Below are 19831 nucleotides of genomic sequence, written 5' to 3'. Positions count from 1 at the left end.
TGGTTTCCTGACAGCTGTGTTGTGAGTGTGAAAGTAATGCTTTTCTATCCCTCTGAGGCATTTGTGTGGAGAAGGGGAAGGAGTGGATTTACAGTGGATTAAATTAATCATAAGCCATATTCTTGAATTGTTATCATTTGGTAATGCTTGTGGTTTGTCTCTGTACATAAATATACTAATTGGTGACTTTATCTCAATATTTAAGCTAAAGCATCTCATTATAATTAAGTGTGTCACAAAAGGGAAGATTTCCTAATAAAAAAAGAACAAGTAAGTAGCTCTTTGAGTCCATTAAATACTGATTTCAGGTTTGATTTTGTCCCAGGCTTGCAGAGACTGAGCAGCAACATGAGTCAGTGCAGCAGGCTCTCTCCCAGCTCACAGAAACACTGGCAGAGGAGAAGAGGAGGAGAGAAGCTGCAGAAGAGGCTCTTGGACTCTCTGAGGAGAGAAGTAACAGGTAAAACACAGATTATTTATTTGCCTTTTATTTTTAGTGAGATTAGTGAGAGGTTTTCCTGTGGGTCTTAGATTTTTTTGAGATAGTAATACTGATAATAAACAAACCTGTTCGTGAGCCCACAGTGCCTGAAACGATGAAAATCCATGTGTTAAAAAGCTAAGTTACACTCTGGATCAAGAAAGTGTTACAGGCTTTGGGATTTTTTTTTTCTATGTTTAATTTCATTTGTTAGACTCAGTAGTCAGTGCTATTTCTTTTTTAGAAAACAAATCTCCCATATAACAGCTTTAGCAGAGCCACTGGTTAGATTGAAAATATCATTATCCACCTGCCTAAATAAAGTGTCCCTCATTACCATCACCTGAAAATCACTGTTCAGTCAGCTGGTGATGGTGGGGGTTAATTCTGAATAAATGAAACACCTTGAGAGTAGATTGTAAATAGGGACTGAAAAAGACCTGGCAACACAAAGTGAGTCTGCTTTTTGTGGGGACCTTCTCTCAGTAATTTAAGTATGCAAAATAATGGTTTTTGTGTCAGTGCAGTACTTAAAAGAGGAGGTAATTCAGCAGTTGCATGTCTGTGTGCCTTGCATTTTTCTCTAGATTTGAAGTAGGCAGTTACAGGTCTATCCCCAGCGACTACGCTGTCCAGATGGAAGCTGAGGAGGAGAGGGAAGCCTTAATCATCAGTCCCAGTGAACACATCGTTGTGAGAAAGGTAAGGCAATGAAAGCCTTTAAGGTCCTTAAAAGTGGTGGAGAAACACCCTTCATTCCTTTCTGGGGCTGTGAGTCCAAGACCAGCAGCTGTGTAAACTGTGTCAGAAAACACCCTGCATATGTCCAGATTAAAAAATGCATGTAGTCAAATTTATGCTGCACATGTGGCCATTAAATAAACTGTGTCTGCATTTAATTGTGCGTGCCCAAAATGCAGTAATGCATATTTATGTGCGTGGAGTTGCATAATACACAGCTTGCATTCATTCCTTTCCCCTCTTACTAATGCTGCGTTTGGGGCCTTTAAATCATTTATGCTTTGGCATTTGGGATCGCCAAACAGGGTTGTGTTTTGGGGTCAGTTGCTGTGTCAGAGGCAGAAGGCTTGTAGAGCCTCACAAATCCAGGCTGCAGTGGAGCTGTTTCTGATTTGTATTCCTGATTCTTCATCTGATAATTTCTGTCTTCCCCAGATGAAAGGAGGAGCCCTTTCCCTGCGCCGCTGGCTCCGAGGGCGAAGCCTTTACTGCTCCAAGCTGCTGACGGCCCGAGCCAAATCCCGCTATTTATTCCTCACCTACCTGGTCACACTACACCTCGTTGTTCTCCTGTGCCTCACTGGTGTGCTCTGAATCCACTGTATTCCCTGGGGGGCTCCTTTGCCTGTGGGCAGTGCCAATCCCAGCCTGGAGACTCCCCACATGCTGCTGTTCCGCTATGCACTGGACACGGTCGTACAAAACACGGAATCCTGAGCTTCTCCAGTGAAATCTGTGCATATCACACTTGCTCCAAAGTTGACTTGAATCACCCTTTAGCAGTGGGATATTATATTTGCTAAGGAGAAAATATTCCCCTCTGCCCTAGAAGGAAACTGCTGCATACAAGTTATTTAATATTGTTTGTGGGTACATAATGGTTGATTACTACTGAATGGGTTGTAAATGATATCTTTTCTATACAAATTTTATTTTAAGAGTTAAACTATAAATTCTAAAGGAATATCAAGCTATTATTGTATATTGGCTTCTTGATTATAACAAGAAGTTTTATAGAGTGCAATAAAGGAAGAACTACTGGATTTTTGATTTTCTTTGGTTGGTTTGGTGTTTTTTTTTTTTTTTCTGAAAATAAAAGAATTAAGAAGTTTCTTCTTTCCCATTCAGTTTGTAAAGAAATCAAGGTGCACAGGTCTGTGTGTGGTAATGAGGTAAGCTTACGATTAAAGATTCAGTAAAGATTCACAATTGAGATGACAGAAATATCTCCAACTTCTTACATTTTTTTGTGATTTTTTTCTTTCTGTAACTTGTGGGGGTTTGGTATTTTTTTAAATTTACTTGCATTTTTCTTGGTGGGGTTTAGTTACTGCCTGTCTTGGAGGCAAAACATTCCTCAGCTGCAGAACACGTAAAATTCAAGCTTCTCAAGACACAACCTTCTGTATTTTACATGTTTCAGCTACAAGGTACAAATCAATAAATTCAACAAAGAATCTTGTGGGAAAAGGAGACCCCAGTGAATACGGAAAAGGAAGGATTCCATCGGTTTTACTGATGAGCAGAAACAAGGTTGACTTGGAGATATTTTAGTGAAGTGGTTTATCTGCTTCAGAGGTAGTCACTGCTGCAGGTAAATACTGTAAACCACCTTCTTATGATGGTCCTTCATATTTCTTAGTCTGGTAAAGGTCTGGATTTTTATGTAAATCCAATATATTCTGCTATAATTGTTTTTTTTTTTTTCTTTAAACGATGGTTTATCTCCTTTGCGGGGTTGATTCAGCCCCTGTGTTCAGCCCTGGTGTCACCCAAGTACTGAGGTAACTCCTAAACACCAGGTACAGTGGGAACACCAGTACTGAACAGGCTGACTTTTCCCTTCCCAGCCTGAAGATGGGTGTTAGCAGGATGGTAACGAGCTGTTCTTAGCTAATTATGTTATAACGAAGCAGAATGTTTTCCAAAGGCAGCAGTGGACCTTCAGTCCATCCAGTGTGAGGGATTTTTGTCTTCAGGGGAGAGAAAACAGCCCTCTGTCCTGAGGCTTAGTGAGTGGGAAAGGATCCAGAGGCGTTAGAAATTCTGTCCTGCTTTATCTAGGCCTCCGTGCTGTCACTGTGAGAAGCACAAACTGGAAAAAAAGGAGCCAAATGGTTTGATTGTAGATATCCTGTGAAGTCCATTCCAGAAGCTGATCAAAATGTATTGGGAGGTGAGCTCATGTCATTTGTAATGAAGCAGCTTTTCCTGGGTGAGTATTGCCCTGAGAGTGTTCATGCTTTAAATGCTTGGCTTCACTTGGCCTGAGAAATTGAGGAAAATTGTTTAAAATTCTCTACCCTCAAATTCCAGTGTCTCAGCTGATGTAATTCCTGATGTATTTAAGAACTGAGTTTCCCTCTGGTTTGTGGTGTTGGAGCCAGAAGCTGGGTGCAGTGCTGTAATCTTGGATACTGCTGGTAAATAATTGGTTTATTGCAGTCCAAAGCCTTTTCCTGAGGGTTTTGGAAGAAAATACCAATTCATGGCAATGTGCATGAAAGTTCAAAACCACCAGCTACTAGAACTAAGGGATAAACATTTCCACATTAAAGCTCTTTCCAAATTTACCCGATAAAATAATCCATTTTTGCCTTGTCAGGGACAAGAACTTTGCTGGACAAGTGCTGTTTTTCATTCCTTTCCCATTTCTGAAGAACCATTCCTTACTGAGTGAAGATGCCAAAGAAGGAAAAATAAAATCCTTCCCTCGACTGCCTAAAGAGGCACTTTTCCAGTCCTAAAAATAACCCAGGGACCCAAAATCAGGCCTGCCCTTGGTGAGAGCTTTGCCATGAATTTTGGGCAGAGCAGGACTTTGAGGTGTTGGCCAGCTCCTGAAGCTGAGGTGTTCCTGGGAAGTTGTGCCAGCTGCCCCTTGTTCTTTTTCCCAGAATAACCACTTCCATGAAGTGCTTGCCACCTACAAATATGGAATAGGTCCTGGAGTGAGCTCTCCACATTACAGAGTGGCTTAAAAAAACACAGCAAATGCTTCCCTGGAACTTCTGCTGCGGGTTATTTTTAGTCATTTATTTGAGATTGATGATCCCCCTCTAAAAAAAAAAAAAAAAAAGGGGCTAATTTGAACATTCCAGGAGGGAAAAACTTTGAAGTAATGGATGTTTAATTTATATTAACTACTGATGTTGCAGCTGCTACGTGCATAGAAGCAGTTAATTTTAACCAAAGGAACTTTCCAGGTGGCAATTCCCCCTTGGAAGAGGTGGGATTTCTGCTTACATCCCAGTAGAGAGCCAAGTGTGTGTCCTGTAGCTGAGCTTGCCCACGGTCACGAGGCCAATTAACAGAGTATCCCAGCGCCCTGGAGGCTGCAGCAGGAGATTTCTTTCCCCTTTAGAAGAAACAAAAGGCTGCCAATGTCCTGATTAATTTGCTTGGTTCAATCCTATTCAAGTGGGAATTTATGTGGGTACTTCCCATGCTTGGTAAAATCGGGGTTTTAGCATTGACTTTGCTGGTTTGGTTTATTCTTTCCCAAAATTGCTGTGTTTTAATGATATGAAGGTGTCTTATGAGAAAAAAGCCCCACTTGTTGGATTTTATTCATGTCATGAGTCAGATTTTGATTTTTTTTTCTGGGCTGTCAAAACTTTCCCCTGAAGTTCTGTGTGATGAATAATGTTTTGCCTTATATGCTGTGATACTATTTGGGGCAATCATGACAGGCTTCCTAATGCAAAAGTGATAAACTTAGTAAAATCAGTATTTAATAAGTGATTTTTCTTCTAGAAAATCTGTCTCTGCTTTATGTTAATGAATGAGTTGTTGCAAAATACATGTTTTTCACAACCATTTGACTTCTAGCAAGGGGGAAACCTCACTGTTTAAAGGCAAAATAATGGAACTGCTTAGACAGAGAGAGCAACCAAGTGAGTAAATCTGGAGAGATTGTATCTTTTCTACCTGTTTCCTTCCCTTTATTCCTCTGTGCAAAGGCAAAGGACCCATTCTTTGTGGAGAACCATGAGTTTGCTGATGCCCACCTTGGCTGGGCTCCTGTGTGGGTATAAGCAGCACTTCCTTCATTTCTGAAGCTGCCTTGGTCTTTCTGGGGGGGTTTATAGAAGGAGTTGGTACAAAGTGGTTACCCACAAATTCACATTTTAGTTCCTTCCATGTTTTGGGGGTGCATTCTGTGAGGGCAGCAGCAGGAACAGTATTTCCCAGGAAGTTTTAACTTAAAAATGGTATTTTGTCCCTGAAGTTCCTGACAAACTGCACTAATATTGGAATAATATCCTTTGCAGGGTTGGAATGGGTTAAAAACACAGCAATGCAGAGGATGAAGCACAGAGTAGAAGAGGGATCCTGGCACTGGAACATCCCACTGAGCATGGAATCATCCCTAACTGGGATGACATGAGAAAGGTGGGTGGTTTATTTTGTTTTATTTTTTGTTTTGTTTTATTTTATTTTATTCTTCACACTCATTCATCAGTCATGAAGTTCCTACTGAAGCAAAACATTTGAAGCAAAACATTTGACAATGACAGAAAGGAGCTAAAGTTAAAAAAACCCCACAGGTTGCACCTCATCAGAGGTGAATTGGAGAAATACTAAATTATTGAAACTGGGGACAAAAGCTGTGAGGTGCAGGGGAGGGTTATTTTCTCTCCTCAGAACTGACCTACATGAGCAAGAGGATGGGTGGTGCCCACATCTCTCATTCCATGTGACATTCTCGCTGTCAGTTCCAGAGGAAAGGACAGACTGGGCTTTCCTATCCCTATGCTGATCCTTTCAGAGGGGGTTTTAATTTTTTTTTTCTTGCAGCATGTTTTTTCTGTTGGCAAAATTATCTTTTCATGTCTGGGTGGTCAGAAGGCATTTCTATTCCCCATCCATCACGACTTCCTTGGCATTGTGCAGTGAGCTCTGTGAGAAATGCCAGTTCCAGCATGTTCCAGGTGCAGGCAACAGGGTGTGTTCATGGGAGAAGCTGCTAAGTATCTTTAATATCCCATGTGTCCTGGTCTCTTTGGGAAGTATCTGGGTCTGTATGTGGAAAATACTGTACTGTCTGGGGGGAAGCTCCACAGGGAAATGCTCCTGGTACTGTTTTCCTGAGGAAAATGCTGCTGAAAGGGAGATACAGGGCTGGGATTGTTCTGCACTCTGCTTGGTAGGAGGAGGGGCAGTTAGAACCCATATATCTGAACTCAGTTACTGTGCCATGTCCATGGACCCAGACTGTTCCAAAGGAACAGACCAAAGCTGATCCAGGAGCAGTGGGAGTTCCTCAGTGGATATTTGGAAATAAATTGCCCACCTGCTCCTCTAGATGGAAGCACAGTACTTGGATTTCATTCTCTCCCTGCTTGCTGCAAGCACACTTTTCTAAGTACATCCTATTATGTTTTTCTTCCTGGTAATTTTCCTGCTGTCTGCATTCAGCAAGAAACAACATTTTCCTGTAGGAAAAAAAAAAATTAAAATTGTAGGCCCATATTTTATGTTCCCTCATCCACATCTGGCAATTGTCCTGTGCACAGCACACACTGGTGTGTGTTCCTTCCCTGGGTCATGCTGCATGCAAGAGCAGACCATCTAAAATTGAGTTAGAAGAAGGAATTAGGGAAGCTTAAAAAGGTGGGATGTGCTTTCCTGTAGTGTGAACTCCTGGCTGGAGTGATTATTTTAGGGTATAACATGATGGAGGCCTCAGGCAGGGCTGTTGCTCAAATAACGCTCAGGTACTAAAGGGGCTCTTGCAGCTTGAGCTTCCCTTCTTTTTGTCACTTAGATGGGTGCAGGAATTACTTGTGGAGGTGGCTCCGAAGCCCAGGCTGGTAGGGAAGAGACAAGAAACAGAGTTGATAACTGTTGTGATTCCTACAAATAAGAAAAAAAGGGTGATTTTGATCCAAGCCACAAATTTCTTCCCAGTGCTTAGAAATCCCACTCCAGAAAGCACCAGGGTGTAGAGGAAACAAGAGAATTCCTGGGTAATGTGCCAAAATCGGGACAAAGGCACAGCAGTGCAGTGCCCAGCCATCCACAGGGTACCAAAGGGGGGAGTCCCCAAAGGCTGAGGCCGGGTGTGTGAGGGGGAGTGGGAGCAGGAATGGTGCGGGATGCACGGGGGGCCTGGCAGTGGAGGAGGAGCCCAGGCAGGCCATGGAATGGAGCAGTCCTGCTCTCCTGTGCTTCAAGTCACAGTATTCAGACTGGAAAATAACACAAAAGCCATTGTCCATCCCGGGTCCTTTGTTCCCAGGAGCTGACCTGACAATGTATGGGAGGGACGGCGTCGGGACCGAGCGTTTTCTGGCTCTGGTGACACCGTTAATGTTTCATGTAAGTGCTGGGATAATTTGGGATAAGTCCTCCTCAGCAATTTCTCTTTGCTAGTGTGCTTGCTGCTCACATTTAATTCTCGTGACCTGTAAAATCAGCACTGGATTGTTTTGGTTCTTGTGGAGTATCCCTATCCATTAACATTCTGGTTATCATTAGGTCAAATTTCATGGGCTGTGCAGGGCCTGGTTGTGCCTGGTTTTGAGGGAAAACCTGGAAACTGCCAGAGATTTAGGCAGGCTCCTGCTTTATGAGTCCAGGTTTGCTCCTCACTGCTGAAACCACCAGTACTTTGGGAATTATACAAACACAGAGGTTTCCTTCTCTTATTTCTTTCCTGTCTGAAATAGCAGTAATTTTCTTCTTACATCTGCTTTATTTATTTTTTTTTTAACTTTTACACAGTTCCTTTCTGGCTTATTCAACTTCTCCCTGCATTTGTATTCCAGACCTTCAAATGAATGACAGCCTGGCATCCCAAAGCCTAGTTCTGGAAACATCTGATTATTTCTTTTTCTTAGAGGATTGATGCAGAATTGAGTTTTTTTAAACAGCTGATGATTTTAATGAATAACTCCAGCTCTGGACAGCTGTTAACATTGTAGGTCCTTCAGATTTAGAGAGGATCTCTTTTCCATTTAAGTTCATTTTGGAGCATAATAATACTTGTTTCTAGGATATAATACTTGCTTTTAGGATATTCCTCAAATAAACTTACCTGTAAAACTATCCTGATGTTTTGTGCTTCAGAAGTAAGTGTGTTGGGTCAGAAAAAAAATGAGCTAAAAAGAGACTAAACCCCCAACCCAGTGAATTTGGTCAAATTTGGTGAATAGATGTGAATTTGGCAGATTTGCTCTTGCATGCTTTCTGTCCATTTTAATATGGCTGAAAAAATACTAATAAAATTTTTTAAAGTAATTATTTTTATGAAATATATTCCATGTATTTAAAATATATTATTGTTTAATGTAATTTAATATATGACTTACTGAAAGTAATATGTTAAAAATATATTACTCAGGCTGTAATGTATTAAAAAAATAAAACTTACGGCTTTTGGCCAAAAGCCCACATGGTAAATTTAGCCAGGGCTAGAAGTAAGTGTGATTTAAATGCAGAATATAGGTGTAGAATCACCTGGGGAAAAGGAGATGTGGCTCTGCACTTCCCTTGGTGCCGACTTTTGGCATATATTTAGTGGGAAGATTATGCATCCATTTAGCAACAGTGTAAATAAATTAATTAAGTTGTGAGCTTGCCAGCAGGAATGACTGGGAGAGAATTCAACTGGGAGATAAAAACCACCAGCAGACCATCAGAACAGCCCAGTCTCTACCAACCAGGAGGTAGAGCTCCTGCAGTAGACGTGCCTAGGGCTGTTTCTCTGTCATTACACTGGAATGATAAATCTGGGTTTTCAGACTGTTTAAAGGCTTGCTGTTTATTACTGATGGCATTAAATTCATTACAGTGATTATGAACTATTGGTAATTCGTGTGTTCTTTAATTGAAAGCATACTTTTCATTACAAGTTGACTTTATTGGTGAAGGCATTAACTGCTGAAATTCAAAACTGGAGTTTAACCCCCTCATGCCAGAGGCTGTAGGGATTTAGAAGCTGTGTGGATGTGGCACTGGGGGACATGATTTAGTCGTGGCCTTGGCAGTGCTGGGTTTACAGTTGGGCTTAATGATCTTAGAGGGCTTTTCCAGGCTAAATGATACCATGAAATGTGGTCTGAAGTTGCCATGAAGAGAGGAGATAAACTCTTGTCTTTGCTGAGGGTGGCAGACGAATGAGATGGAACGAATTGAAGCTTGGACCAAGTGAGGTTTTGGTCAGACAAGAAAGCCCTGAAAATGGTATTAATAGTCTGTCACGGGGTTTGTTTGCTGGAGGAATCTGTGGGTGCTCCAGCAGAGGAATTTCTGAGGCAGAACCAAAGCTGACTAGTCCTTGAGATGGGAGTAGCCAGGTTGTTCCTCCTGGCTTCTTCCAGCTGTGTCTTCTGTACATTTTGTGTGTATGTGCTTATGTATAAACCTTAGACTGCTGCACTGTTGCAGCCCTGCCATCAGTGTAAAAAAAATTATTCCAGGGTGCCATCTCCAATTAATATTGTCAGTAAAAACCTGACCTGGGTTAATGGAAAAATATCTACTGGCCTTGGTGATTTTCCTTTTAAATGAAATCCCAAAGAGAGCATGACAGGCCGTGCACAGAAGAGCCACGGTTCAGAGGGGACTCAGGAGCAGTAACTGTCAGTATTCATTTAAATAAAATAAATTTGGCTGTCCCTTCAGATCGTGTTAAGTGTAGATCCTGAAGTTTTTTCCAACTCTTTGTTCCAGATCCTGTTGGAGATGTTCCATGTTCCAGCTGTGTGTGTAGCAGCTGAGGCAGTGCTGTCTCTGTGCCTCTGCAACCCAACCCATTTAATCCCTAATAAAATATTTCACTGAAGTGCTGGATTTCAGTCTCATGGTGCTGTCTGCCAGTAAGGGAGCAGTAGACTGAGCATGGAGGTCTCTCATAAATTACTCCTTAGCAACCCTCAAGTCTTCACATACTTTGAAAGAAAATTAAAATACCCCCTGCCTTTGTACCCTGATGGCCCTGTATAATCCCATCTAAAAAGACAGGCACTTTACAGGAATTATGACTGTCATAAATACTTGGTTTATGTCTAAAATCTGGCTGTTTGTGTGCAGGTTTGGTATCATAAATGCCTTATTCATTTTGAGTGGAAAATGGGTCCTTCATGCTATGTGGCATTGGATTTGCAACAGGAAACAGCAACTGCTGCCTCGTCCTCCTCCTCCTCCTCTCTTGGAAAGAGCTTGGAGCTTCCTGATGGACAGGGGAAGGAATTTGCCATTGGGAATGAGTGGTGCTGATGCCCAGGAGTATTTTGCTTGTATAATGACTATGCTGAGGTTACAAAGGAGGTGAGTGGCAGGTTCTGTCCTTGTCCTTGCTCTCCTAGCCTCACACAGCTGTTTTTTTCCTGGAATTTTCTTAGGGAGACAGCTTGGACTAGTGAGCCTTCCTCTCATTTTCACAGTAGGAAGAAGAAGGGGATGAAGAGAGAGATAATGTGTTGAAACTTCTTTCCACTCAAGGCTGGAATCTGCAGGTGTCCACGAAACCACTTCAAACATGTTGTTGTTCCATGAGGATCTCTGTGGGAAAAACGTTGTCTCTGGAGGAACCACAGTGTGTCCTGGGATTTGGGGTCATATGCAGAAGGAGAGGACAGCTTTGCCTCCAAGCACAATGAAGATGAAGGTGATTTTTAACAACTTTACTGCTGCCAGTTCCATCTTAAAGTGATTTTTTCCTTATTCAAATGGTCTCGTAATGGTAAAAGCTGCAAAATCTGTCAAAAGAGACTTTTCAAAGTTCTGTCTAGCTACATAAAAGTGAGAGGGGTTGATCTTACCTTCACTCCCACTTTAGAACAGCAGGCAGTTCCAATTCCCAGTATCCATGTCTTGTCAAGCCAGTGGAAACCATAAATTCCTCAGCCTCTGAATGAATTTGACTTTATTATTCTGGTTTCAGTTTGTGTGACTTCTCAGGTTGATAATAAATCACCTTACATGTAGGAATAGCACTATTCACTGGCCCTATCACCTGCCTGAGCAACATAAGACACATTTCAATCTTGACCTCTCGTAGGTGTGATGGTGTAGAGCACCAACCCTGGAACTCAGATCTCTGCAACTGAGTTGCATTTGCAGTCCCCCTGTAGGATCAAAGCAAAATTCCATTCAATTTGCTAAGAATTTACTTGTCCTTGTTTGACTATTAAAGGTGAAGGATGTTCTTTAGGTTTTCAATTTTTAATTTTTGTTTAATACAAACTTTTTTTTTTTTTACTTCCACCATTGCTTCTTTCTAGTTTGGTAATGAGCTTCCATGAATTCTCAGAATTGCTTTAACAAAGAAAAATTGTCACCATCATTTAAATGTTACTCCTTCTAAATGGAAGAAAAATCTATCCCATACTAGAAGACGCAGGCATTTCCCCTCAGACGTTTTTTTTCCAAGGGGGAGCACCTTCTTTTCTTAGGAGTAAATTGTAGGGGAAAACATTCATCCACATGAGGGTTCCCTCACATGTAAACCAGCCCAGCTGCAACAGCTCCTGTGGGTGCAATTTATTAAATCCACTGAATATTTGACAGTCAGATTTGAAATGGGAGTCTTGAAAGGGACTGCTGAGCCTTCAGCCTCCTCTAACTCTGCAATTCAAGTCTGCAATTCCCATCAGAGATGGGTTCCTGGTAAGTGATACGAGATCTGAGGGAGACACTTGTCATCAGTTATGTCACAGATCTTGATGGTCACTCACAAAATACAAAGAGCATTTTGAAGGTTTCTTTTGAGGGGGTTTGCCTCCATTTTTGCTTCAAAGTTAGATGTTCCATCTGTGGTGAAGCAATATTTTCTTGGAATCGGTGAACTCTATAGTAGGGCTTTGCTGACATTGTAAGAATCTCTAAATACAGGAAAACACGTTTTACAAAAAACAGCAGTGTCTTGGAGATACAAGATGGAAATGGAAAATCCTGAAACTAATCATTAGCCATGCATTAAAATGGTTGTTGGTCATGTTAATTGGGGGTTATGGGCAAATGACATCTGCTTTACCTCATGTGTGCAGAAAAGGGAGGGAAGAGAGATAAATATATAAAGGTGAAAGCAAATCACCTTGGTAGAAAACTTCCTGAGGTCACTGAGGACACCATGCTTGGGATGAACTGACCCTTTTTCCTGTCTGGCAAACTTTTAATGAAAGAGGAAAAGGACCTGGTGACCTTTTTGCTGCAGAGGTTAATAATAGGTGATCCTGATGAGGATTTCATGTAAAAAGCAAAGCCTGCAGATCTCATTACCTGGGCCTCTTGATTGTGCATTCCCATCCAACAAGAGGAGTGGAAAATACACTTGACACAATTAAAAGGTTATAGTGGCCAGCATTCACATTTCTGATTCCACTCCTAATGCACTTCCCTTCCCAACAGGGATAGAAAAGGCCGCTGAGGTCATCCAGGCTGTCTTCCCTCCCACTGCTGGCTGAGACACGTGGCTGACTGCAGTGAATGGCAAGGTGAGAGCAAGCTTTGGGTCCCAGTTAATTGATGAGCACTTGCTGTAACTCTAAATTGCTAAAATTCTGGTTTGCCTGCTTTGGTTTTAGGTAAAGCTTTTGATTTCTCTGCGAATCTACAGCCAGAAACTCTGGGGAGAGCTGCTGAGCCTTGTCTAGAGTGTGACAGTGTGGCCGAGTCTCCATCACATTGACCAGTGTGCAAAGCACGGAGTAGAGAAAACCACCCAAATTCCACATCCCTTTGTGCTGGTTTAACAGGACAGTCCAGAAAACAGCAGTCCTGACTCAAAGAAGGCCAGAACTGTGACGTGGTGGCAACAAGCAACCAAAGTTGCAGGCTTTGAGGTGAAGTAAATTTGTGAAGGCAGAAGCCGAGCCCAGTGATGTGAGAAGGTGCTGTGGAGGAGAATGAGATGAACAGGGTAAAATATCTCCTGTTTGAGGTTGGCCTTGGGCACGAAGGAGTTTGTCAGTGTAATATGTTGTTGAATTTTAATATGGAAATGTCTCCTGGCATGTATTTCAAACACACTACAAATAGTGATATTGATCTAACCTTCAGGTAATGGGAGAGGTCTTCTGTGAAAATCCAGTCTGGGTTTGAATGGCAAATGGCTTTAATATTCTGAGGACAGTGGATCATTTGCACAGCTCAGTAAGAGACTATAAATCACCAGGATAAGGGCTTTTTTTATTATCATTTTAATGCAGGCTTGCTTTCCCTGGAGCAAGGGACCAGGAGTGTGTTAGATCGTTAAAAAATCATGGAGATGTGTCAGTGGGTATGGACAACAAATAATCTACTTGTGCTAAAAGGAGTTCTTTGAAATCCATTCATTCCTGCTCTCTGTTGCCATGTTTTTCAGATATCTGCTCTCTTTTGGGATAGAATGAACAGTTCCCCTTTAGCTTTTACACAATCCACTTCTGATCCTCACAGAGCATCCCCCCTAAAGGCCATTTTTCAGAGCAGGCTGAGACAGAACCAAAGCTGATTATTCCTTGAGATGGGAGTAGCCGGATTATTCCTCATGGCTTCTTCCAGCTGTGTCTCCTGTACATTTTGTGTGTGTGTGTGTGTAATATAAATATATGTATGTATATGTATAAACCTTAGATTGCTGCACTGTTGCAGCCCTGCAGCCAAAACCAAAATTGCTGTTGGCAAATAACCCTTCTTAGTCATGAAGAAACACGTGGTTTCAGTGAAGCTGACACCGATATTGAGCAGTTTTCTAGAGAGCTGTTCGTGATCAGGCTCTGGATTTAGCAGGTTTACTCTTAATCAATTTCCCCTCTGGCCCAGAGAAAACGATGTTCTTAAAGGACTTGGAAGCCTCTAATTAAATCAGAGAAGAATTTCAAGCAGCCCTGGCTTCCACTGCTCTGTGAAATGCTCAAGATGAGAGATCAGCTTGAATGTGTGCAATTCCCTGTCCAGCCAACCTCTGCTGGGGATTGTCAGGAAGGTTTTCCTTCTGGAAGCTCCTTCACTCTGGTTGTTCTGTAAAGAGCATTTTGCTGTGCAGGTTGCTCCCTAAATCAGCTGCTTGGCTCTCCCCCAGAGCTGCTGAATTAACATGATGTGACCCAGGGATGCAAAGGGATTTCTTTCATTATCGGGGCCGGGATGCTTGGGAGAACACAAAGATGGGTTTCCTAGACAACAGCTGATGTCACTGGCAACTGGGAGAAAGTAGAGAGGCTGAAAGGGGAGTTTATGAAGAGCAGGGATCAATTTAGGGGAAAAAAAATCTGAATAGTAAAATTACAGGTTTTTTACAAAATATAAAACTCAACAGAGAGACCTGCTTCTGAAGTCTGGGAAAGAGCTCTTGGGGTATCAGAAATAAAAATCCCTTGTAAAGAAATGCAGTTTAAACACAAGTACACCACCTCCTGAAGTCTCTACATGCTGCAGCCTCAAAGTTACAATCCTTATCGAGCTTTTTTCCCCAAAATAAAACAATCCACAATGATAATCCTGCTGGAATAAACCCAGATGGCACCACCCACACAATTTCATTTGGGTGAAGTTTCACTTCAAATTCCATGCAGGATAAATAAACCATCTCTCCTCTGCTCTGGATGTGCTCACGGTGGGAGGGCTGCTGCAGACTTCTGGTTAATATTTAAGTTGCATTCCTGACAACAGAGTTCTGTGCATCAGCTTGACAAACCAGCTTGTGTCTAGCCCTGTGGTTCACATCTGAAAAACAGGTTAAAAACTTGGATGCATCATTCATCTGCATCAGCAGCTCGAGGAGGATTAAATTTCCCTCATCTGACCATTTTTAAATGATGTAAAAGATTATTTTTCTGTGCTTAAAACAATAGCCCTTTGGGCTAACCATTGCTTTAGAGAACTATTTTAGGATCCTGAAGGTCTTGAGGCTGCAGTTTCCCAGACTTCCAAGCTGATCTGTTGGCTTGCTGCCATCAGCAAGGCAGGGGCTTTTCCTCCCCCTTCAGCAGCTCCCCTGCCATTCCTTCGGCCTGCTCTGGCCAAACAAAAGCTCTGCTTTTGTTTCACGTTAACTAATTAGCTTCCAGATGGGTTAGTGAGTGGAATTGTCTCAGGGATGGTCCTGGCAACCGTCAAGGCTGATGCCAAGCAAAGTGGGAGACCAGGGGGGAGTTGGCTGCCCCTTCCACTGGCAGGATTTTATTGCATTGCCCTTCTGCTTCACGGAGCTTCAGCATCAGGGGAGGGGATTCGGTGTGTGCTGAGAACCAGGAGTTCTCATCTGTGGCCAAAATTCAGTAGCCCCTCTTTCTGTAGTCTTGGACTGGGACTCTTGCATCATCCACCTGAGGATTTTATAACCTTTTACAATAAATTCTCATGAATTAACTGATATGCCAGGAAAAAGGAGGAAGGGAACCACATGTCAGCCAAGCCTTGCTCCAGTCCTTAGGAAGATTATGGAGCAGTTCCTCGTGAAAACTCTTCACTGGCACATGAGGAACATGAACTCCAAAGGTCTCTTCCAGTCTAATTTTTTTCCTCATCTGTGGTTGCTTTGCCTCTTTTACAAGTGCAAGGTGACTTTGACCAGTGCTGCTTTCAGTTCTGCTTATGAGGAGAAGAAGGAATAGCAGTAAACACCTCTGACTATTGCTTACTTTGAATTACACCTTTTTCTCTCTCAAAACTATTTCTTAGGCAAATATCACTCTGAGGCTCACGTTGGGCAAATATATTGGTAAAGTTTGGTGGAATAAGAGGTTACATAAACTCAGAGCTCTGGGACACTGCAGTTTATTGAGCTGCTTGCTGGATCAATTTTCCTCTCCACTACCTGCCAGTGGATGTCACACTTACACAAAAATGGAGCAATAAATGAGCCAAATTTCTACTTCTTGCACTAAAAAAGTGCTCTTGCATTAAATCTTTACAATCTTCTCCAGGAAAACTTTGAGTTCAGCAGGAGGGTAGCCTGAGGAAGGGAACAAAATTCAGCCCAGACTGTGTATGCAGTGAGGATTTCTTTTGTGCTTTATGAACCCGGACTGAAAGCTTCCTAACAGATGAGAGAGATTTTACTGGGAGGAATTGTCAAATCTCCGTGAGAAAAGCTTTCTCCCTGGTTTTATTAGTGAGCTGTATCCATGCAAGGCAATTCTGTTGTAAATAGAGCTAAAAATGGGTGTCACAGTAACAGTTTCATCATGATTTTATTATCAGGACAATGCACTCTTGGCATTTGCTTCTAATTCTTTTCATTGTGACTTTCTGTGCTCTGTCCCAGCAAAACATCGAGGCAGTGAGGTGCTGCTGCTCCTGGGCTTCTGTGCCCTGGCAAAAGTGGTGGCAAGGTTCTTGTGGGAGTTGTATTTAAACTGGGAAGCATTTCAGAATGAGCACTGCTTCAAATGGAACTCCCTACAAAAAGTGAAGTGTCGAAAAGTAGCTTCCAAAGACAGTTCTGAGTGCTGGAGAGATTATTGCCATTCCCTGAGGCACAGGAAACTTAAGAGGCTTAACCAAAAGCTGCAGGAGTTCATTGTGAGAACCCTGGGCTGCTGCCAGGAAAACTGAGCCATTTTTCTTTCTTAAATTTTTTTAAATATCATGGCTGAAATCGCATGGATTAAAAAAAAAAAAAAAAAAAAAAAGCCAAAAAACCCGAAAAGCCTCAAGCACAAAAGAATTTGTGGCTAAATGACTTCTATTGACTTTGCTGTCCAAGACACTCACTTGGAAACTGATTCTCAGAAGCTAAAATTAGACGGGCATCATATCTAAAGCCCTGGGATTTGTCTTGGTCAGTAGAATTGGAATAAAAACGGTTGGCAGCAACCTTTCTTTCCTGCTGGGGTATCCTGCTAAAGTCTACTCAATTATGCATCATTTATCAATCATAATGGTGTCATTATGGTTATATTAATATATATATAATGGTTATATTAATTAATTGCTAGGTTTAGTCAGACTAAACTTTTTTATCTCTCCTGCTTTTATTATATCAAAAATCAATCTCCCTTGTTAAACCTCTGCATTAAAACATAGGAAGTTCTCTGCTGTTTTTGTTTTCCCTCCTCCTACAGCTCAGCATGAACACAGAGCTTTTGGTCGTCATTAACTAATACAGATGTTAATTAATTAATCATGCTTGCATAGTTCTCTATTAAATTGCCAGTCTACTAAAATTCATCCTTTCTGTTCCCTAAGGGTATTTGATATTTCAGTGAGGTCTTCTGTTAATTTTCTCTTTCCCACAGCACGTTTAACCTTCTTTTGCTGTCATTTAGAGGCATTATCATCTCCGTTATACTCTCCTGAACCTCCTGTGTTGTTTCTTGCCTTGCTCTAACCAGAACTGTGTAGTTGCCCCAGATTCTCTTCTGATTAAGCGTCAAAAATCAGGAAAAAAACCCCTGAATCAGGGTTAACTCTACTAGAAGTCAGACTGTAGAATCCAGACCTGACTTCTGGTCCATATTAAGATGCAATTACTTTGATTTGTATTTATTTTAAATAAGATTTATCACTGTGTGTGATTAGGTATTTGCTAGTAAATTAGACCTAGTTTATGTGGAGAGAAAAGAAATATTAGAAACTTGGAAAGATTAAAAAAAAGAGATTCCAGGAATGATTTGGAATCTCAAAATCATGGTCAGTAATGAGAAACTAAAGAAGTTCAACCTACTCCAAGACAAGGGAACTTGGAGAAAAGCTGCAGAACCTTCAGGGAGAGGATTGCAGAGAGCTCTGAAATCAAGCAAAATGCAACAAACCCCAGAGTTTGGGAAGTGGAGACAGAGCAGTTCAGGGTACATTTAAGACTGGCTGAGAGTAATTAACCATCAGAACAATTAACCTATGGACATAGTAAATTTGTTGGAGTATTTAAATTGAGACCAAGTATTTTTCCTAGATACGTGGTTGCTCAGCCAGGAATTACTGGGTGAGACTCCTTGGCACTGCCTCCTGTCTGAAGTCAGGATAATTCATCACAGACTCTTTCAGCCTTGACATTTAAAGCTCCAAATGTCATCTGCTCAAAACCTCGTTTTATTTTATTTTTTTTCCTTCTAAGTGTTTGGAGGGAAACACAAAACATCTCCTCTCTTGGGATTCTTGCCCACACACTGTTTTCCTGTGAATAGTGCAGAGTATGCCTTGTCATTCAAGACTCTTTACTCCTGTCCTGTAATGTAAAAATCTCTTTTAATTTGTTCCTGTTCTTTGCCATTGTACTGGCTGGAGTTTGTTTGTGGTGGTTGCTCCCCTATTCACGTTTCATTTCCAGCTGGTTTTATACACATATAGATATAAATATGTACAGAAATAAAAATGTTTCCTGCAGGCCATGTAATTATACCTGCAGATTTTCTCTCTGCCAAACCTTTCCTGTTATTGCTGCTTCCTCAGTGAGGCAGTGGGAGATTTGTTAGGCCAGCTCTCTGTGGGTAAATCCATGCTGCAATTTAGGTATCATTTACTAAGTGTTCCATGCCAACTATTTCCTGCTATTTGTATTATTCAAATTGTGCTTGTAGAGCTGTCTGGTTTCTCTCTCTTCCCCCCCCCCCCCATTCTTCTTGATCTCTGTAATAAATGTAACACAGGCTGCATCCCACTGTTCTGTCAATCCCAAGGAATCTGTTCCTGCTGTTCCAGCTGCACAGCTTTGGCTGATTTCTGCCAACTCAGAAACTTGAGTTGTCATTTCTTTGCCTCTCCTCCCCCTTGGTTTTGTGTGCAGCCACTCCTCACTCTCCTCATGTCAACCAAGTGAAGGATAATGAAGTTTTATGCCTCTTATGACAACTTTCTTCCACTTCTACCTCTTTTTTTATGATTTATTTATCCACAAACCTGCTTTTGTCATCTACCTGTTGCTCCCAGCCTGGAAGCACATGCTGTGTCACGTTTGGCCTTCACCTTTGATTGCCCAAATCCCCTTTTCTCCAGTGTCCTGGTGTTTTGGTGCTGCCTGTGCAGACAAGCAATGCCCACCCACAGATGAAGTGCTCTGGCACTGAGCAGCTGGTTGCTTTTCCCTGCGCCTCACGTCTGTGCTGAAAGTGTAACATCTCTTCAAGGGAAGGATGTTGTAGCCTCTTGCTAAGGCACTGATGACCCATTTTTATTTTCCCTCGTGCTGCTCAAAGACAAAAGAAGGTGAGACCATCCGAGGGAGTTCTCATGATTAATTGGTCTCTGCTACCTGTCCCAGAAGCAGATTGGAACTGGAACGCGCCGGCTCCCCAGGCTGAATTCACAGAAGGCAGCTGGGGGCTTTTCTAATAAGCAGCAGCAACACACACCTGCCACTTGATGTGTGAATGAGCTTTAAAATACTGGCTTGTTTCAACCACATCAAAGCAACTCTGGCTTTAGATGCAGCTATTTAAGCCCATTTGCATCCCCTTCCTTGTTGTCTGTGCCAGCCACAGAGAGGCCCTTTAAGACCGATGCTTTCCTGTGTGTTACGCTCGTGTTTCAGTTTAAAGCCGCGGGAGGTGCCTGATTTCCCTTCTTCTGCCTGCATCATCCCTGCTGAACTGGTCCTTTGGCACGCTAATAACGGGGAGTCAAGCGAGCTGCAGCACTTGTGCCATCACTGTGGTGCTTCAGCAAGCCAGTGCCACGTGGGCATTTGTTTTCTGATACTTAGGAAGTGAGAAGAGTGGTACCCCCTTCACATCAATG

The 19831-nt window shown here is 42.1% G+C and overlaps 1 protein-coding gene across 6 annotated transcripts in view; it reads left to right on the top strand.

Moving 5' to 3' along the window:
* The window catches only part of LOC116445969 (golgin subfamily B member 1-like), a 34212-nt gene extending 31879 nt beyond the window's left edge, over window positions 1–2333 (top strand). For all 6 annotated transcript variants that reach the window (XM_032113162.1, XM_032113164.1, XM_032113163.1 and 3 more), the window contains exons 27-29: window positions 326–460; window positions 1069–1183; window positions 1658–2333. In XM_032113162.1, coding sequence (XP_031969053.1) covers window positions 326–460; window positions 1069–1183; window positions 1658–1816 — 409 coding nt within the window. In that variant the 3' untranslated portion in view covers window positions 1817–2333. The remainder of the gene's footprint in view (window positions 1–325; window positions 461–1068; window positions 1184–1657) is intronic.
* Window positions 2334–19831: the final 17498 nt, after the last annotated feature.

The sequence above is a fragment of the Corvus moneduloides genome, chromosome 6, assembly GCF_009650955.1.
Source record: "Corvus moneduloides isolate bCorMon1 chromosome 6, bCorMon1.pri, whole genome shotgun sequence".
Classification (NCBI taxonomy): Eukaryota; Metazoa; Chordata; class Aves; order Passeriformes; family Corvidae; genus Corvus; species Corvus moneduloides.
This window is presented reverse-complemented; position numbering and strand designations above follow the sequence as displayed.